General features: G+C 48.3%; 7 protein-coding genes across 7 annotated transcripts; 6 read left to right on the plus strand and 1 right to left on the minus strand.

Moving 5' to 3' along the window:
- Positions 1–802: 802 nt before the first annotated feature.
- Positions 803–1,485, plus strand: EDB91DRAFT_1112947 (uncharacterized protein; the record flags this gene model as incomplete). Its single annotated transcript, XM_041317829.1, has 2 exons — positions 803–982; positions 1,056–1,485. The coding sequence occupies 2 exons, from the start codon at positions 806–808 to the stop codon at positions 1,140–1,142; spliced, it is 264 nt and encodes an 87-aa protein (XP_041180579.1). The 3' UTR covers positions 1,143–1,485.
- An 84-nt stretch (positions 1,486–1,569) lies between these two features.
- On the minus strand, positions 1,570–3,075 carry EDB91DRAFT_1218598 (uncharacterized protein). The gene is made up of 5 exons (XM_041320865.1): positions 2,830–3,075; positions 2,487–2,771; positions 2,381–2,418; positions 2,014–2,332; positions 1,570–1,960 (listed from the first exon to the last, which is right to left on the minus strand). The coding sequence occupies exons 1-5, from the start codon at positions 3,010–3,012 to the stop codon at positions 1,709–1,711; spliced, it is 1,077 nt and encodes a 358-aa protein (XP_041180580.1). The 5' UTR covers positions 3,013–3,075; the 3' UTR covers positions 1,570–1,708.
- A 339-nt stretch (positions 3,076–3,414) lies between these two features.
- EDB91DRAFT_870202 (uncharacterized protein) lies at positions 3,415–4,305 on the plus strand. Its single transcript, XM_041328664.1, has 4 exons — positions 3,415–3,808; positions 3,861–3,993; positions 4,051–4,105; positions 4,160–4,305. The coding sequence occupies exons 1-4, from the start codon at positions 3,555–3,557 to the stop codon at positions 4,255–4,257; spliced, it is 540 nt and encodes a 179-aa protein (XP_041180581.1). The 5' UTR covers positions 3,415–3,554; the 3' UTR covers positions 4,258–4,305.
- Positions 4,306–6,636: 2,331 nt separating this feature from the next.
- EDB91DRAFT_1244971 (uncharacterized protein) lies at positions 6,637–7,029 on the plus strand (the record flags this gene model as incomplete). Its single annotated transcript, XM_041322479.1, has 2 exons — positions 6,637–6,870; positions 6,937–7,029. 2 exons carry the CDS (start codon positions 6,637–6,639, stop codon positions 7,027–7,029), a joined length of 327 nt encoding a protein of 108 aa, XP_041180582.1.
- A 7-nt stretch (positions 7,030–7,036) lies between these two features.
- EDB91DRAFT_870246 (uncharacterized protein) lies at positions 7,037–7,613 on the plus strand. The gene is made up of 2 exons (XM_041328665.1): positions 7,037–7,416; positions 7,476–7,613. The coding sequence occupies exons 1-2, from the start codon at positions 7,155–7,157 to the stop codon at positions 7,529–7,531; spliced, it is 318 nt and encodes a 105-aa protein (XP_041180583.1). The 5' UTR covers positions 7,037–7,154; the 3' UTR covers positions 7,532–7,613.
- A 1,748-nt stretch (positions 7,614–9,361) lies between these two features.
- Positions 9,362–13,805, plus strand: EDB91DRAFT_1112981 (uncharacterized protein). Its single transcript, XM_041317830.1, has 14 exons — positions 9,362–10,693; positions 10,749–10,808; positions 10,857–10,929; positions 10,990–11,272; positions 11,337–11,361; positions 11,457–11,545; positions 11,594–11,677; positions 11,734–11,787; positions 11,844–11,864; positions 11,916–12,154; positions 12,208–12,390; positions 12,442–12,533; positions 12,586–13,270; positions 13,316–13,805. The coding sequence occupies exons 1-14, from the start codon at positions 9,579–9,581 to the stop codon at positions 13,550–13,552; spliced, it is 3,240 nt and encodes a 1,079-aa protein (XP_041180584.1). The 5' UTR covers positions 9,362–9,578; the 3' UTR covers positions 13,553–13,805.
- Positions 13,806–16,186: 2,381 nt separating this feature from the next.
- EDB91DRAFT_1112992 (uncharacterized protein) lies at positions 16,187–17,076 on the plus strand. The gene is made up of 2 exons (XM_041317831.1): positions 16,187–16,249; positions 16,302–17,076. Exon 2 carries the CDS (start codon positions 16,484–16,486, stop codon positions 16,793–16,795), a length of 312 nt encoding a protein of 103 aa, XP_041180585.1. The 5' UTR covers positions 16,187–16,249; positions 16,302–16,483; the 3' UTR covers positions 16,796–17,076.
- Positions 17,077–17,593: the final 517 nt, after the last annotated feature.

Here is a 17,593-nt window from a genome sequence, read left to right on the forward strand (position 1 = left end):
CGCTCCATCCTCCTCGTTAGACGAGCTTCTTTCAAGAGAGTGAGATTATACTTGTTTATTAGATCGTCCCGAAGGCCCACGACTCATTACTCACCACAGTACGGGGTCTACTGGTATAGAAGGGTCCTTATGGATCATATCGGGGGTTGTCGCAGATGTAAATGGGCCAGTTGAAAATTCCGAGTGAGGGCAGGTGGGACAGAGGGGCCGACGCGAAGGTACCAAGTATGTTTGTATGTTGAAGATAACAAAACCGTGACGTGGTAATATGTGACTAGAATTGTTTTGATACATCAGTATGGAGCTCGTCGAGTGGAACACGAACAAACCGGTGGAGTCCTGTGAGTAAACACTGGAGTCGGCCTTGTGCTGTTCACGGCTATTTAGTACAGAACGGTCAGTAGTAAATCAAAATCCAAAGTGATTTACTCACAAAACATGACAGGTCACTGCCCGAGCACTCGACCATGCACTGTTCGAGCAGATCAATGATAGACAAAGATCAGGAAGAGAGTACGAAACCTTGGTCAGACCATCAGCCATAACCTCGCGATAGACCCTCTATGCAGTTCAGGAAGAGAACGCTAGCACATTTCAAGCGCAGCGACAGCCTCGAACTCTGTTTCTTCTACTGCAAACGCGACATTGCTGCTCGCCCTATCTTGCTCAGCTGTCTTACCTCTGTCCACGCGTGCCGTTATGCGTCGCACGCTCTCCTTCACCGCTTCCTCCATGCCTCTGAGACCCTCACCTTTCACCAGGCCCTTTCTCCTTTACCAAACGCACACTAACCTCTACCTTGTCTATGCAGGCCATCTCCTCAGTAGCCGTCCTCCTCATTGCATGGGCCACCCGGATAAGCAAACACTCACGCAAGCTGCTCCTCATCGTTCTCATAGTTTCATCCGGTGTTGTAATCACAAGCAAGGGTGAGAGACGGTTTAGTTCAGTTGGGTTTTTCATTCAGGCTGAAGGAGTCGGGGTAAGTTCCTGAGTCCGGGCATTAATTGCCTCGCTGGCAAAATATTTGACTAACCTTTCTTCGCAATTCGGAGCCACCCGTCTCGTGCTCATCCAAACCCTCATGCACGGGCTCAAGACGAACCCCCCTTGTCTCTCTCCAACTCTACGCGCCTGTATGAGCACTGATCATGGTGCAAAAGGCGGCACCTTGTTCGTGCTGTTTGTGTTGCATCATTCCATCATTGTAAATATGTACAACATGATTCACGAGACCTCGGCCCCCAGCAGTTGAAGGGCAAAGAGGACAGTGGGAACGAAATGGACGAATGAAAGAGCATCCTCCGCCCATACTAGACATGGAATGTGCGCATCTGTTACTGCACGTGCGGGCTTGAGCCGAATGTCTTGTGTCTCAATGCTGTCTGTGCTCGAATCATAATAATGAATGCCCAACGCGATTGTTCCGGAGCAGGAAACGAAACAAAGGCTGCTGCCAAGCCTATGACTTATGTAGGTTTCGACAGTATGCAGGGGAAGAAACCCTATAATGCGGACAGTACTTGAGGGCAGGAAACTGGTGCGTTGTTGTAAATCAGCGTAGATGGTCTGTTGCACCTGACGCTCTGCAATTAAATATGCAGCGTGAAGTCAGCATGACGCCTGGCACTCCATAATGCGGGCAGTGCTCAAAAGCAGAAAACTCGTGCATTGCTAGTAAGAGACTGGTAATTGAAAAAAGTTCGCTCTATGACAGCGAGGTGTGCGTCGGGGGAACCCTGCGTACTATGTACTGAATGCGACGGGCCCAGTGGCCTAACAAATCAAAAAGAGATCTTTCGTCATCATGAGCCACCCGGGAACGTAATTTCCAGTTGCTGAGGCCTTGACGTAGAACCTGGAATCGAGAAAAAACATCCTCCATGTTCGGACGTTGTGCTGGATCGGAGCGCAGCATGTCCGACACCAGATCGCTCAGGAATTCCACACCTGAGTAGCGCTGTTTGTCCAAAATCAGCGTATGAAAAATAAGATTCCACCGTTGCACTTTACATCGAGAAAGGTTTCTTGGATAGCATGCCCAAGATACCAGACATCCGTCGGGAATGGGTTCCAAGGTTTGCTGTAGTCTTCCGCGAACTCTGGTACTCCTTTATCTCCACCATATATGGGCATTTCCACTGGGTTGGTGTTGGACGCATCATATTTACGGGAGATACCAAAGTCTATGTAGTAGTATCGTGGCGGCGACTGCGTGCGCGTACGATGCCTGGCCGCACGTTTGAGGTCCTCCGACATATATTGTTCACTTGGGTGCCATGCATCTATAAACATGCTGCCGTCCATCAGTATATTCAGCTGCATACAGTCCCTACATCCACGTCATGAGACAAGTCTCTCGAGCAACTTGGATACGTACCGGTGAGCGACGTGATGCATGTGCATGAATCGCAGCCCCTTCAAGTGAAAGAATGAAAAATAAGTCATGATGAGCGTAAGTCGGTGAATTAAGATTAAGACATTACCTCGAAAAGCTGGTGGATGCAGTCTACCACTTCCCCGACTGTGTCAAAATAGGGATCCGTAGTACGTCGAAGTAACGGCATGACCAGTATCATAAGATGATCGTTGTTGGGTACCTCTAGAACATCGTAGATTGGCACGCAATGGTTGGCTGGCTCCTCGCCGAGAGGTGAGCTACAGAAATAGCGACCGATCTCTATCTCATAAGGATGTCGCGATATGTCTATACATTTAAGTGACACGCGAGCACCATCTCGAGCGCGCCGTGCATCCAGCAGAAGATAGTGCTGGGGTATACATGATAATTGATCAACGTTAATATCAGCGAAGACCCGTAGCACCTACTGGCGACCTTATTCCATCCTCGCAATTTATGTCAACTTTGTTGGTGTTCGTCCAAGAGGGCACCCAGTCCGGACTGTAGCGACTGCGTAGCTTGTAGCCTTTTTCTTCGAGGAAAGTGTAGTGGTCCCTCCACCAGATCTCATATTCAGAAAGATGGGCATGAGCAGCAGAAGTCGAGGCCATCCTCTGAAAACCACCTGCTGGTGTGAACTAAAAGCAGTCCACACACTGGCAAGCAAGCCTGGCCTGACAACAAATATGGACCCACATAAATTTATGTAAAGTAAATATTTGGAGCTCGGCATTTCGCGGACTTAAACCACCTTGCAAATTACATAATAGCAGAATAAGTGCGTGTTGCACCGAAGTTCCCCTGCCAGTACTTACTAGTTTGGTTTTATCTATACAATCAGCAGCGCTCAGGCTCAGCACTTGACCATTCATATCCAGTATCAGCAAAGTACCCTGATAGGAAGCTTTTGGCCGAATGACTGGAAATTATTTTGGATTGTTTTATCTTAGTTCCTTCGAGGATTAGATGGTTGACAAGGGTCAAGCGCCAAGCGGTGATTTTTGTCCACCAGCCATTGCATCGATTGTCATTCTCCCATAAGCATCCTGCGACCTGCAAGGAAACAGGTTTTGCTCACTTTTTCCTCTCAACCAAGGCCTGCACCATCGGCGCGACACATCACACCAACTCCAGTCATTCTTAGTACTAAGCAATGGATCCCCCGAAGTCGAAAACGACAATTCGAATCGCCACCAATCTAGGTCCCGCGAGCCAATTTGCGAACTCGCCCATGACCGTTATCGAGCTAAAGGGCCGGACAAATCATGAAAAGGGCGAACACTATCTACAATTATCGCTGGCAGCCCTGAGAGAGCTGGCTGACTTGTTGGAAGACGATCGCCTCTCAGCAAATGATAAAGCTACCTACAATCGAGCTTACAGCTCTAGTAGGGATCGATATGACGAGTAGGTTTTTATCTTCATCCAGCCAGAAGCTCATCCTCATCTATCTCCGCAGAGTGAAAAGGATTCGAGATCAACTTTTGGCGCAGAAGAAATCCTTTCGCAAGTTCCTTGTTAACCTTTTCGTCCGCGAGTCGGATGCCCGCCGCTTCTATAAAGTTTCATACGACAATTATTCGACCATCAGAGTAAGTCAACTAGTCGCATAACGGATATCTTAGAATTGTAGTTGAATAGTAACGCAGACAACTTCGGATGAGCTGCACAGGCGATTACTGCCGGACAAGAATGTTATCCTTGGTATGTCGGTAGAAAAAACAAAGTTCCCCTCGCTGACTCCAACCGACTGGCCAGCATCAGTCAACTCCGAGGAGTCCACACAATGTCATGCCTCTGTTTGCGAGGAGGGTCCGCGTGATGTGGTAGAAGGTACGCATCATCGCCGGATTTAATGACAAGGCACTAAGCATCCCCTTGCTTAAAGACAATATTTTGGGTTGGTGTGATTTTCTTTCCCTTTGCCCATATCTCACATGAAATGTATCAGTCAAAGATCTTCCTCCGAACGAAAACCTCCGAGGCATAAACGTGGATGTCCATAACGAACAAGAAGAACAACAGGCCTTTGCGATTCTGAATCAAATCGCGAAATCCGGAGAAGCAGACGAAGATGATGACCAAACCAGTGTGTTTCAAAATCGTTACTCATGATATCACTTAACAGCCTTCTTGATATCTCAGTCAGACCCTCAACCTCAGAAAGCAGACCGCCGTCTCCTAGCCCCAGCTGCACAGTCATCTACAATTATAATATTTACAACCAAAGTGTGGTGTCTGTTGATTCCGAAATGACAGGAACAGTTGTCAACTGTGGGGGGAATGGAGGTTTGTCGTGCTCGCTGTCGATGTCACCACGCAATGTCTAATAATGATGATAGGGATCGGCTCTGCATCTCGTACTAATTCAGATACCAATAAGCCACCGTCTCCGTGGGATTAATTCACAGGTTGTAACGTGTTCGTTATGTTCAAGTAGTCTGCACTGCTGTATCAATAATGTATCATGGACCAGACATTCATGGGACTCTTGGACGACCTGGCATGACAATCGTGATACTACTTGCCATGATATGTAACATGCCCACACAAACATCACAATCTGATACGTCGTTTATTCCAGATTCAGAATTTACAGCGTCATTTCAAACTCCGGCAAAGATGTATCACAAAGATGTAATCTCAGGTTCCACTCCGCGACTCACTAGACATCTTGACATCGCTAGGTTAGCAGCTAGAGGCTACTTACTCCGCGTGGTCTGGAAAACGCAGCGTTAATTGTATGAATAGCGCAAAATTCTGCGACTAATCATTCGAGATTGAGACGAGCTGGTGCCACATTGCCCTGGCGGGCTACGTAATAAGTGTCAGGTATTTTGACTTGTGGGCGTTTGTGCCGCATCTGCCGCATGATGGGATCACGATCTTCTACCGTCTCCTCAGGCTTGTTCGTGCCACTGGCTACTTATGGGTATCATTGTTCTCCAATGCCGCGAGAGAAAGCATGAGGAACGGAGTTGTTTATCTTTCGTGCTCCTGAACAATCATTGAGCGGCACAGTTGAGCTCAGCCTCTGTGCGACGCATGAGATAATTGATCTCCTCGCAATCGGGACTTATCGTCTTTCGCGAGCATCGAACACCCCGCACGTTGTTTGTCATCGGCCGCGCGGCAGGTGAGAATAGTGAAGACTCGTCGGGCCTCGCCAATGTAGGAACATGCAAAGCATCAATCGATCTGGGGCATCGCAGGGTGACGAAAATAGTAACCTCCGCCAGCGCATGTTAGGTGGAACACCTTGTCCCAACGAATTCAGGGAATATTCTGACCAAACAGGAATCCTATCATACCTATACATTGATTCCCGCTATATAGTTGTTCAGAATCCCCTCGGTTATGGATCACAATGCCATATCGAGAGCGGTGTAGTATCGTGGGTATTCTCCAGTACTTAGGATAGTTATTGGCCCTGCACGTAGGAATCGAGATTGAAGTCCACAAGAAAGGTCAGATACCTGGACAAAACATTGGTGTAGGTAGTCCGAAGGGACCAGAGGAGCATGTAAATATATATGGCATCCATCACATAGTGCGCATGACAGAGATAGACGGCAGCTGAATAATCTCGTTTAGCAAGAGCAAGTCCCAATGACAAGAACCCTAGCACTGTCAAGAATCGTACCCTCAACTTCCAATCATTGATGACCTTTGCACTACAATTCATCCACCCGACCAACTACGTCAAACACATGCGTCACTCTGTCAGTTGTGCCTAAGTTAATTGAAGTTAGCATCAGGTAAGCCAGAGAGTATGACGTGCGTCCATTGGCTAGTGACGTACTCGTATGGCATCCGCGAAGGGCGGTTAAAGAATGAATGTCGACCGTACATAGATGAGGGTAAAAATTGCATTGTTGACACTTTCATAACATGTGTCAGAGACCAGGCAAATGTGGCTTTTCAGCGTCCGAATGATAAGTACTTGAAAGTTGTCCGATTTACGACGTCCTTCGTGCCCACGTCTGAAGTCGCAACAGCATCGTTTGTGCGGATTTGAATGGTTGCAATTGCGATGCAGAGGGTAGCAATATTTAGCTAGTCCATTTGGTCGCGTGAAAGCACGTATGTGTCAGACAGAACCGAACCATAGTACGGTTGTTCTTCTACTGCAAACGTGACATTGCTGCTCGCCCTATCTTGCTTGGCTCTCTTACCTCAGTCCACGCGTGCCGTTATAACTTATGCGTCGCGCGCTCTCCTTCGCCACTTCATTCATGTCTCTGAGCCCTTTCTCCTTTACCCAACGCACACTAACCTCTACCTTGTCTACGCAGGCAATCTCCTCAGTAGCTATCCTCATTACATGGGCCACCCAGATAAGCGAACCTTCACGCAAGCTGCTCCTCATCGTTCTCATAATTTCATCCGGTGTTGTAATCACAAGCAAGGGTAAGAGGCGGTTTAGTTCAGTTTCAGTTGAGTTTTTCATTCAGGCTGGAGGAGTCGGGGTGAGTTCCTGAGTCCGGGCATTAATTGCCTCGCTGGCAACATATTTGACTAACCTTTCTTCGCAGTTCGGAGCCACCCGTCTCGTGCTCATCCAAGCCCTCCTGCACGGGCCCAAGATGGACCCCCTCGTCTTTCTCCACCTCTACGCGCCTGTATGAGCGCTGATCAACCTCCGTGTGATATATTTCACTGAGGACGCAGAGCTACTTCGCATAGTATGGACGAGTGTTGTGGGCTCGTATAGTAAAGCTACGGCGCGACGTTTGCCTTGGCCAGCACATCGATGTCCTATGCAACCGTCTCAGCAGTTGCCGCATGGGTCGTTATAGGTGACGAGATGGTACAGACCGCCGTACCTCACACCACGCCCTCCCTGCTATTCACGAACGAGCTGTTTGCGTTCTTGCTCATCATTGCAACAGTATCTTTGATGGGTGCGGGGAGCGGACTGGTGCTGACTCTTGCGGCGGTGTTGAAGGATGTGTTGTTGGTCACGGGAAGCGTGGTGATTTGGGGTGGAGATGTGGGTGTAATACAGGCGTCTGGTGCGTTTTGGGTTGGGTTTGACATTTGATGCGGTGCTGATATCTCTATTTTCGTACAGGATACTCGATAGCGTTGTGCGGATTGGTGCTGTTTAAGGTATCAGGCGGGAAGTAAGCGCTTGGCGCTTCATATAGAGTTCTTGCACGATCTAGAGCGCCTTGTTTATCAATTACCCTGCTACCCGACTCGCTTATGCATACATTCCCCAGCTCTTAGTTTTCCCGACTTGCTTGAAGCAAAGTCCAGATGCTCATCTTGGATTGCCCCCCGGTCCCCGGATGCTCGCTACCGCGTTCGTTCGTCCTCTTGCATATCATTGTGCTTACCTTGTTTTCTGTCCTCACTTGTACATCCTCACACCTCGTTGTCTCCCTCCAATTCTCCTCCCACCCGTCTACCTCGTACAACACCACCGACGTTCCAAAACACACATTGAACTCAAACACATGGATAGACTAATACATACAGACATTCCCTTCCTCCCTGTCCCTACTATATCCTGGTTGTTTTACTCCGGCGACCATTACTCCATACCGTTGTTCATTCCCAAGATGGTTAGTGGGGGTTTCAGGACATACATGAAAGCAGGCCACCTTTGCACTGAACTCCCCATCGCAGTTATCCACAGCTCCTCAAACAGATTGTACCTTACCTCGTGCGAACAATGCGATTCTCCTTCCTCGCCATCGTTGTCGCTTTGACAGCATCTTTGTCTGTCAGTGCGATACCAGCTGTGTTCAACAGTCTAATTCGCGACCAGTGCAATAAAGACTACGAGTGCCTCACTGGTCGATGTGTGAGTAGGAGTAGTATCCTTTGCATCCAGAATCTGACCCCTTAGCTCACCTTTACGCGCCTTGTGATAGCACAACAATTCTTGCGTACCATCATATTAAGGACTCCCGGATTACCGTAGAGCTAGCACGTAGCATTGCAGTAAGTCGTGCTGTTGCATTCGTATCGGTGCTGTCGCTCATGGCACTCGTCGTTTTGGGTGAAGAGGTGCCTCACATCATGCCCTGCTGTTTACGAACGCATTGTTCGTATTCCTGCTGAATATTGCCGCTGTGTTTTTGGTGGGCGCGGGGAGCGGGTTGGTGTTGACGCTTGCAGGGGTGCTGAAAGACGTGCTGTTGGTAGAAAGGTAATTTGGGGTGGGGAGGTGGGTGTGATGCACGTATGTGGTGCGTTTCAGGTTGCTTTTGGTATTTGATGTGGTGTTGATATAGTTCGTGCAGGATACTTACTCGATAGCGTTGTGTGGATTACTGATGTTTAAGGTGTCGGGTGGGAAGTGAGCGCTGAGCGTTTGGCGCTGCAGCATATAGAATTCTTCCAGGAGTGCCGTTTGTCACTTACCCTGCTCCTACATTGTGACCCGTCTCCCTTTTATACATCCCCCAGCTCTTGATTTTCCTGACTTGTTTGAAGCAGAGTCCATTCGCACAGGAGGTGTTGATCTTGGATTGCTCCCCAGATGCTCAGCACCGCGTTCGCTCGCAAATTATTGCGCTCACCTTGTTTTATGACTTCCCATTCCCGTCGTACCTCGTACAACACCGACGACGACGTTCACGGGCAAACTCATACGCATAGATAGACAGACTAATACATTGCTTCCCCTCCCCACGTCTCCACATTGCATATGCTAGCCGTTTTACTACTGACATACTGTCCTTTCATATTTTATATTCCCGTCCTGCTTCGTCCCTCTTAATGCTCGTGCCTTGCTCCCTGCTCACCTCCTGTGGAGTGGAGTACGTTATCCTGACGCGTATTAGACTTCTTTTGCAGTGCTTATGTAGTAGCTATTCGTGTTGCATATTTCAATTCGAAGGAAGTAGATTAAGTATTAGGAATTAGATTGAATGCAAGTTTGGAAAAGCCGGGTATAGCGGGGTCTCCACTAACTAGTAGTCTTCCGTAGGCAAACCCAATCTGAGAAGTAAGACAGTCTGCCCCTCCTTCTGATGCATGTCACTAGCGCCAGTGCATGCAGACTAGGCCTCCCCTAGACTTGACGAACGAAGATAGTCGTTCCTTCTTTACTGGTAAGTATCGTATCATTCTAACACCGCAGTTCAAAGTCATGAGCGCTTGAGCCTCAAGCGCTCGAACATGCAGTGCGGTGTGCGACACATCACTGTATTTCTCCATCATCATGACACCACCATCCCTCGTTCACATTCTCAGCGCACTGAAAAAATGGTTTTTGCGACTTACTCGCCGTTCTGCCAGTTTATTCTTCTTATTGTTATCTTCACTCCGCCGATCTACTAGATGTCATGCACAGCCTCAGGCTGGAAATTCGAGATTGATCAGCCAGCCTCGTCTCTCCAGCGGATTTCTACTGCGAGCCCTTGAAGTGGACATCGCAGGCGATGATGTACCCATTTGTTTCAGTCTTTTGCCTCCTGCCAGTGGTCCAATGGGAGAGCCTTCATCCCATTCAGATGATCCTTACACAGGAACCCATTCACGAGATTCACGACCTTTGTGCAAGGGCACAGGGTCACCTCCGTTGGAAGCTAATCCGACGACGACAGGATACCCCAATGCAACCGAATCAAGCGGGCTTCATCAGGGCTCTATGTCAAGTTTGCACCTGTCTCTGCAGATGGGAGAGAGCTCGGTGGGCGACAGGACGATTCTAAACGACCAATTGCAGGAGTCCAGCAGCCCAGGAACATCGCGCCATTCCGACTTCCATGAATTACCCAGACCGCGATCACGATCCCAAGGATACATGGATAATACTCATTCTATCAATACAACACGCGGCGCGGAGATAATCAGACCAGTGGGCTTTCCGACGAGAGTGAACTCGATGAAATATCTATCATACACAAAAACTGTTCATTCTCGCCCACATTTAGCCCGTAGTGCCATCATGCGTAGATCTACGGACACAGATGCTGTTGGTCGTGTTTCGGTGGGCACCGATCGCTCCCTAACACGATCGATTGCTACGTCAGAAAGTCGACAAGTTCCATATCGAACACACAAGGGACGCGTTGGTTCTCATCCAGTTAGCGTCCATAGCGTCTCCATACACCACGGATCCCCGCACACAATTTTTGTTCCATTGGCTTCGCCTATCCAGGCGGTATCAATATCTGATCCGGGTAGCGACCATCGTCGTTATGATACTGCTCCGCCTGGCAGCCCCGAGCGACTAGGATCGGAAGTAGCGCTCCCCATGGTCTACGACGGCGGCCCGCCAATAGGTCTCCTGGTTGCAGAAGAGGTCAGGCGGCGTGAAGAGTACATACCAAGGTCAACAATGAATATCCCCTTTCTTGCCTTGACCGTACATCTGAACTTGCTAAAGGAGCTCTGTACCTTCCCGAACTGCCATTCCTGCCATGACCGTGAAATTTCCTGTACACGAGTAAGCTATGTGTTCATCGTTTGAATGCGTCACCTGAAAATTTTCAAGCGCGGCTGTACCCCCAGGATGGACTAAGCTCGTGCATCCGCAAGGTTGTTGCTACTTTGTCCACCAAGAAAAAGTACGTCAACTTCATGAATTATTGGACACTGGTGATCTGAATCAGAGCTACAACACACAGAGAACATTCACACAAATGAATATTTGCGAAAAAGACGTACGCGAGAAGATCGAATACTACATGCAGTACTTGCTGTATGAACTCCACAAACACGGGGACCTTGAGCTTGACATGTCGCAAGTGGACCTTGTGCTCGAGCCGAAGGTCTTCTCCAATGGCGATACAATCGTTGGCTGTTATTATTTCGCTAACCACCGTGACAGATGCCTCTTCTGGTTAGATGAATACAATACCGAAGATATTCTCTCAGATTGTAGTGGCGTGGAGAATCTTTCACACATACGTGGGCAGTTAATGGTTCTCGGCAATTCTAAATTTAACGATCCATCTTGGTTTTCCAAACCAAGGGCTCGCCATCCAAGCACAATATTGGTGTGTTCTAGTCAAGGTTCGCACCAGCACATTTAGCAGTTCTATGCCTAACTGAGTTTCAGGTTGTCGTTCAAGTAAACTGACTTGAACCGTAGGAAACATTGCGAGTACTTCCCTTGCTTGTGCCCAGTTACGCAGGATCTTGTCGATGAAGTCAAGGATATGTTGCTGTATGCGAAATGTGGTCAGTACACTCTTACAACGAGTCAGCATGATTTAATTGTTTCATCAGACCACCTAAGCTCGCGCCAGTCTACTGCGTCGTTCGATCTCATCGAAATCAGAGACTATCTGTCTATTGTAGATAAGATCAAGGGTACGCTAAGTCGATACACCATCGTTGAATTCATGTGCTAATACCATTTCTCGAAGTCTATTCTTCTATAGACCAGAAGATGCAGCGATGTCACGCCGCAATTGTCATTGGTGACACTTTAAAATTGAGCTCATTCACTTCCTGATCTTAACTATTCTTTTTTAAGGTCGAATTATGTATGCATTCAGTGAGTGATTTATCATCTTGTCTTTCTAGCTGTAATTTGGTCATTTTCCAGGTCGAAATCACTTTGTCAACTCTCATGGGGAGAGCAGTGTGAGACTGACCTTTGAACAGACAGTCCATCCATATACTCCGTCACTGTTGATAGTCGTTCTTGCACCCTTCCTGTTCTTGGACCCCCTGGCACTAGTTCGAGAACTCCACACGACTTTTATTGACAACACGCCTTCCTCAGAGCGGTGGAATGCATTCAACGCAAAGCTGAATGGGCAGCTTCAGGATTCCACCCTACTGGTAAATCTATTTGTTCATTGTCGTGCACGCGTGTGAAAATGATGTCGAACCAGGCCACTGTCTTACTCAATGCCAATGTTGGATTTCTCGCTATCAACACTGTTGATATGAGCGGTAGATCCCCTACTCAGGTGGCGAGCTACATGTCTCTCGTGGCAAGCTTGGGAAGCATGATTATTGGCTTGTTGCTTGTTTCACATACTCGAACCTTGGGCCAAGGTACGGTCCTCCAAGGGGTCAGTAACTATAATGTGTGATCATAATGATTCTCATGGCAGTTTATTCAGGAAGTTTTTCTATCGGGACTTGGTGAGAAAGAGCGCAGACTTGAAAGACTGGCCATAATTTACAGCCTCCCAAAAACGTTGCTCATGTGGGGGTGAGTCCGTGCCCTAATATAATAGACGGGCGAACTTATTCAAATATGTTAGTATGATCTTCTTCTTCGCGGCATTCTCCATCAATTGGTGGGGTCCTGGAGATAGAACTTCCCGGGCCGTTGTTGGCTCCGTGATACTGCTCGCACTTGTAGTGATCTCGTTCGGCGTCATTCGAACCAGTAGCAGAGGAGATCGCTGGTGGCGGCAGACGAAACTAATCTTCTTGGAACTATTTACTTCTCTGGCTGACGCTTGGAAGCAGCTCGTGGAGCTTATGGGGATGAAGAAAGGCCAAAGAGACGACCCCCAATCCCACGCTGAAGGGATCAACCCTTTCCCCATCGCTGGAGCGGATGCATCAATTTTACCTGGTTTTCAACCAGAAATACCGGGCTCAGACCATCGTGAAAACCACCCCAACTCCTCTATCCCCCCGACGCGACAATACCGCCCCACCACTTCCATGGATTCCCCTCAGCAACCACATGACGCCAACTCCACGCAGCCATCATCGGATTTACGTCCCAGCCCAGGTTTTCTGTCAGGCACAGGCTCTTTGCAACGAATTCGAGAAGACATCCAGAATGTTTTCCGAGACAAGTCTACCATGGGGGGATACTGCGAGCCTGATGCTGCCCCTTTAGGTATGCACTTTACGACATCACCAAACTCTGGGTCAGAATGGATGGTTGGGACGGCGGTCGATGCGATATTGCATTCTGATGCTCTCCCAACCGTGGTCACCACCCCGTCCGAGTATGAGTTACAAATCGCAGTGGTGGCCACCGACACGGGCACCTCCATATTACCTGGTCCATCCCGAACAGAAGAAAGGGAGAGGGTGGAATATACCGATAATATAGTCGAGGAGCCAGGAGAATTAGACGATCCTCAACGTTCGCCGAGCACAACGCTGCCTCCAAGAATCTTCGCTAAAAATGCACCTGATGACTATTTCCATCATGCTCCGAATTGGACGTTACAGGAGGGGCATGACCTAGAGGAGTGCGAAGACTAAGAGAAATGGCTCGTGGTTAATTGCAAGAAGAAGAGCACCGCCCTGGGAACTAACAGTCACAGACACTGGTGGCTATCACCGGTCGGAAGTGTATCATACTGTAGATGATACTACGTACTTCAGTACAGCGTACAACGCAACTTCGATGTACCCACGAAGCTCAGCGCACTGAGCGCAACCGCCAGCATCTCCGTCTAGATCTCGGTGTCATTATCTAAAAGCCTTCCGTTTTCAATACGAACAAACAACCGCGAAAAAGTAAAAAGTTTACTTCGTATGAAAAATTGATAATCCAGTGGAGGACCGTCAATTTCCCCGTGATCAACTCTACTTCGAACTGCCAGCAGGTCAAAACTTCCGAGGGACGCACTCAGCATGGAGCAATCCTATTACGTACAGAGCCGACATTGTAATACCCATAATGCTGCCTAATGATAGTAATCGGATCTGTCCTCCGTCCATGCGTTTTTATCCCGAGCGTACACCTCCGAGCCTCTTTTTCTGCTGTCCATCGCTCTCATGATGTCCTGCGGTGTTGATCGCAAGCCAGGGTGATTCAGTTTGATTGGGTTTTTTATTCAGGCCGGAGGAGTCGGGTGAGTGTTGTTTTGTTCTCTGAGTCTGGGCATTAATGCCTTGCCTCCCTCCTGGCAAACACTCACCATGCTTTCGCAGTTTCAAGCCCTGTCTCATCCAAACGCTCCCACGCAGCTCAAGACAGACCCCCTCGTCTCCCTATACCTCTACCCACCCATCTACACGTTCATCGACCTCTACGTCACACCTTTCACCGAGAGCGCGGGGCACTCATCGTTATAGGTGAGGAGATGACACAAATTGTGGTACTGCACATCAGTGCTCTGCCACTCGTGTTCCTTCTGAATATGCTGTATTTCTGGTAGGTGCTGTGCTGACGCTTGCGGGGGTGCTGGAAGATGTGTTGTTGGTGGCGGGCAGCGTGGTGATTTTGGGTGGGGAGGTAGGCGTAATGCAGGCGTAATGCAGGCGTCTAATGGGTTTTGGGTTGCTTTTGATGGTGTGGTGCTGATATTTGTTCCCTTCTCCCTGCAGAATACTCGATAGTGTTGTGACTTCTATCCCTGATCCTACATTGTCAACGGACTCCCTTATAGATCATGAATTTCCCGGCTCGCTTGAAGCAGAGTATATCTGCGCTCAGAGATGCTCATATTGGATTCCGCCTCGGACGCTCGGCACCGCGTTCGCTCCTCTTGCATATTAATTGCTACGCTCGTCTTGTTCTTTGTGTCCTCGCACTTGTACCCTTGCTGTCTCCCTTCCTGCAGTTCCTTTTCCAAGATCCGTCCTACCCACCGACAATGTCCAAAAAAAACATGAACTCATACGCATGGATAGACTCAGACATGCGGACACCAACCCTTCCCCTCCCTAGTACATCCCACATTTCATATCCTGGCTATTATGCTATTGACTGTCCTTTTGTCCTGATGGCCAACGCGAACGGTTGCATCGATAGTACTCGTGAAGTTTACAGGGTTAGGTGATGAGATGTCTCGAAATAAGATAATTTTATCCTAGAGCCCCCATCCGGCTGGGGAATCTATCATCTATCTATGCAGCAAGACGAGCTTGTATTCCTCCGATCAAAAGGTATGCGATCGAGAAGCCAAGCTGTCAAAATTTATGGTGCTTACTGTGACAGCGCGATGACAGCGTGAAAATCATAGCAATTTCACCGCATTGGGTAGTTGCTCTATGCTCTTTGTGCACACATCCGTCCTTGCCTCTGGTTTCACATGGGCCGGATCAAAGTTGCAACGTTGCCCTATGATAAGCGCTTTGCTTCAAGCCTCAGGAGGTGAGTCGATGCAAAATGGTGCCGTGTTACGATTCCGAACAACGTCAAACTTTGTGGCCTGAGGTGGCCTGCAAGAGTTTAATCAAGCTTCTAGTACATGTTCGCCTCACAACAACTATGTACCCAGCGACTTACCCCTCATGCACTCTCATACTGAGGTTACACTGTCATAAGTACCGGTACTGTTACAAACCATGGATGCATACTTGAAGAGGATCATTGGTCCCACTAATGCGTGTATACATTTAGGATGTACCATTGGCGTCTATGTAAATATACACTCGTTCTTTTGACCTTCCTGGTTCTCGGAAACATATAGAATTTCGAAGCACCTGCTTCTCGGATTTCAGCGGCCGCTGCTAGCCTACACCTGCTCAGTGCACAGTATTGATTGTTTCGTACATGTCCATTCACCCATGCAACTGTGACACTCCATCTGGCCTGAGATCGCCAAAACTTGAATTGTGTGCTCCAATTTTTTTTTATCTCACTCTCATGATATTGATGGGTCATGCGCTGTCACAAAGAAAATAAAAGGCATATTTGTAGGTTATTTGTAGGTACTTAAATATTTCACTTTTACTTGAATCTTGAAAGTGTCCTGAAGTGTGGCTGTGTCCATGCATCGATGGTTCGACTTTATGACTCACTAGTGCACGGTTGTGACTGTCTCACTTCAAAATGCAGCACTATGCACGTACATGAGGTGCTTGACTTAGATCATTCTACAATGAAGGTGCGTTCTACTAATAACTGAAAACTGACTATCAAGCGTGATAGAGTTCATCATGTTGTGAAGAAAATTGTGTAGCATACATATGCTTGAGCTCTAGTACTACTTGAGTATCTTGTGCCAAGTGAGTCTTCCGTGTTTTGGGCAATTTTTTTGCTGTGTCTGACAATTGCAAGTTCCTGCATCATGTCCCGTGTCTTTCTCGCACATCCCAAGTCGCTCTCGCGCGTCACAAGTCTTTCCCGAATATGTCTCGCATTGTTCTTCCTGCACCCTTGACGCCCATCCCACGTCTTTTCTGCACGTCCAATTTGTACATTCGATATTTTTCGTATCTCCCGCACTTCCGCCGTACCTCATGCGTCGTCTCTGCTACACGGCTCTTCTTCCGGTGCCTTTGACGCTCATCCCAAGTCTTTTCTGTGCATCCGATTTGCACACCCTATATTTTCCTGCATCATGCTGTATATCTCCCGCACTTCGGTGGCATCCCCTGCGTCATCTCTACTGTACACCTCATACCTATCTCATGCACCTCTCCGGCACGTATCCTACATCCACAGGCTACCGCATATTTCATGTCTCGTGTATGGTATCCCACACTAGTACTACTTCGCCTCCTCGCTCGGTCATCTCAGTCGCTCGGTCTACTCGCCGTTGGCCTCACTAGGAATACTAGTCACTACTCTGAGAGTACCCCCGTGGGTTGATATGTGCCTAAGAAAACAACTATTTCCGTTATTCCCTTAAATGGACCGTAGATTAGAGGCCGGGAACACGGACTCTGAAGCCTGGCGGTCAAGAAACAATGACAGAAGTAAGTATCAGATCTATCATAGATTCGATTCACAATATTGGTTTTAGTCAGTGCCAGCAGAGTATGGATACAAGAAGCCACTGGGGAGCACTGTGGACTCGGAAGTATGCATTCATGACTTATTGCTATGGCGAGCATGTATCGATACACCTGCTAGGGTGTTTTGTCACACTCAATATTAATGTACAGAGTCGGACACCGGACTCCACAACAAGTTGACACGGTGTTCTCGCATTCCCGCTCTTCCCCAGGCCAGCGGAGCTGGCACCCGGGCCATCGTCCTGTAATTGCGAATCGAGGTCAATATTGCCATGCCACTAGACCAGCGAGCAAGCTTCGAGGTTGATTTCTGTCGCTCCACGCACTGCGAACAATAATTTAGGTCACTCAGACTTGCAATCGGTATGCTTTGACGTTACGAGACTTTGATGATGGAAGCATTCTGAATGTGTACTGTAATTCCCGCTGGAAGAAGTCGGTAAGTTCGGTACTAAGTCTTCTAGACCTTACTATCTAAACCTGAACTTATTATAGCGCAAGGTGACTCCTTTTCCGAATTACTACCATGTTGGGTGGCAGAATGCCTACAGGTACGTTCCTCCAGCGTTGGTAATGTATACTTCTCAGAACTAAGTGGGTTGGCCGTGAGTA

The sequence above is a fragment of the Suillus paluster genome (genome assembly GCF_016628075.1).
Source record: "Suillus paluster strain FC165 chromosome Unknown EDB91scaffold_9, whole genome shotgun sequence".
Lineage (NCBI taxonomy): Eukaryota > Fungi > Basidiomycota > Agaricomycetes > Boletales > Suillaceae > Suillus > Suillus paluster.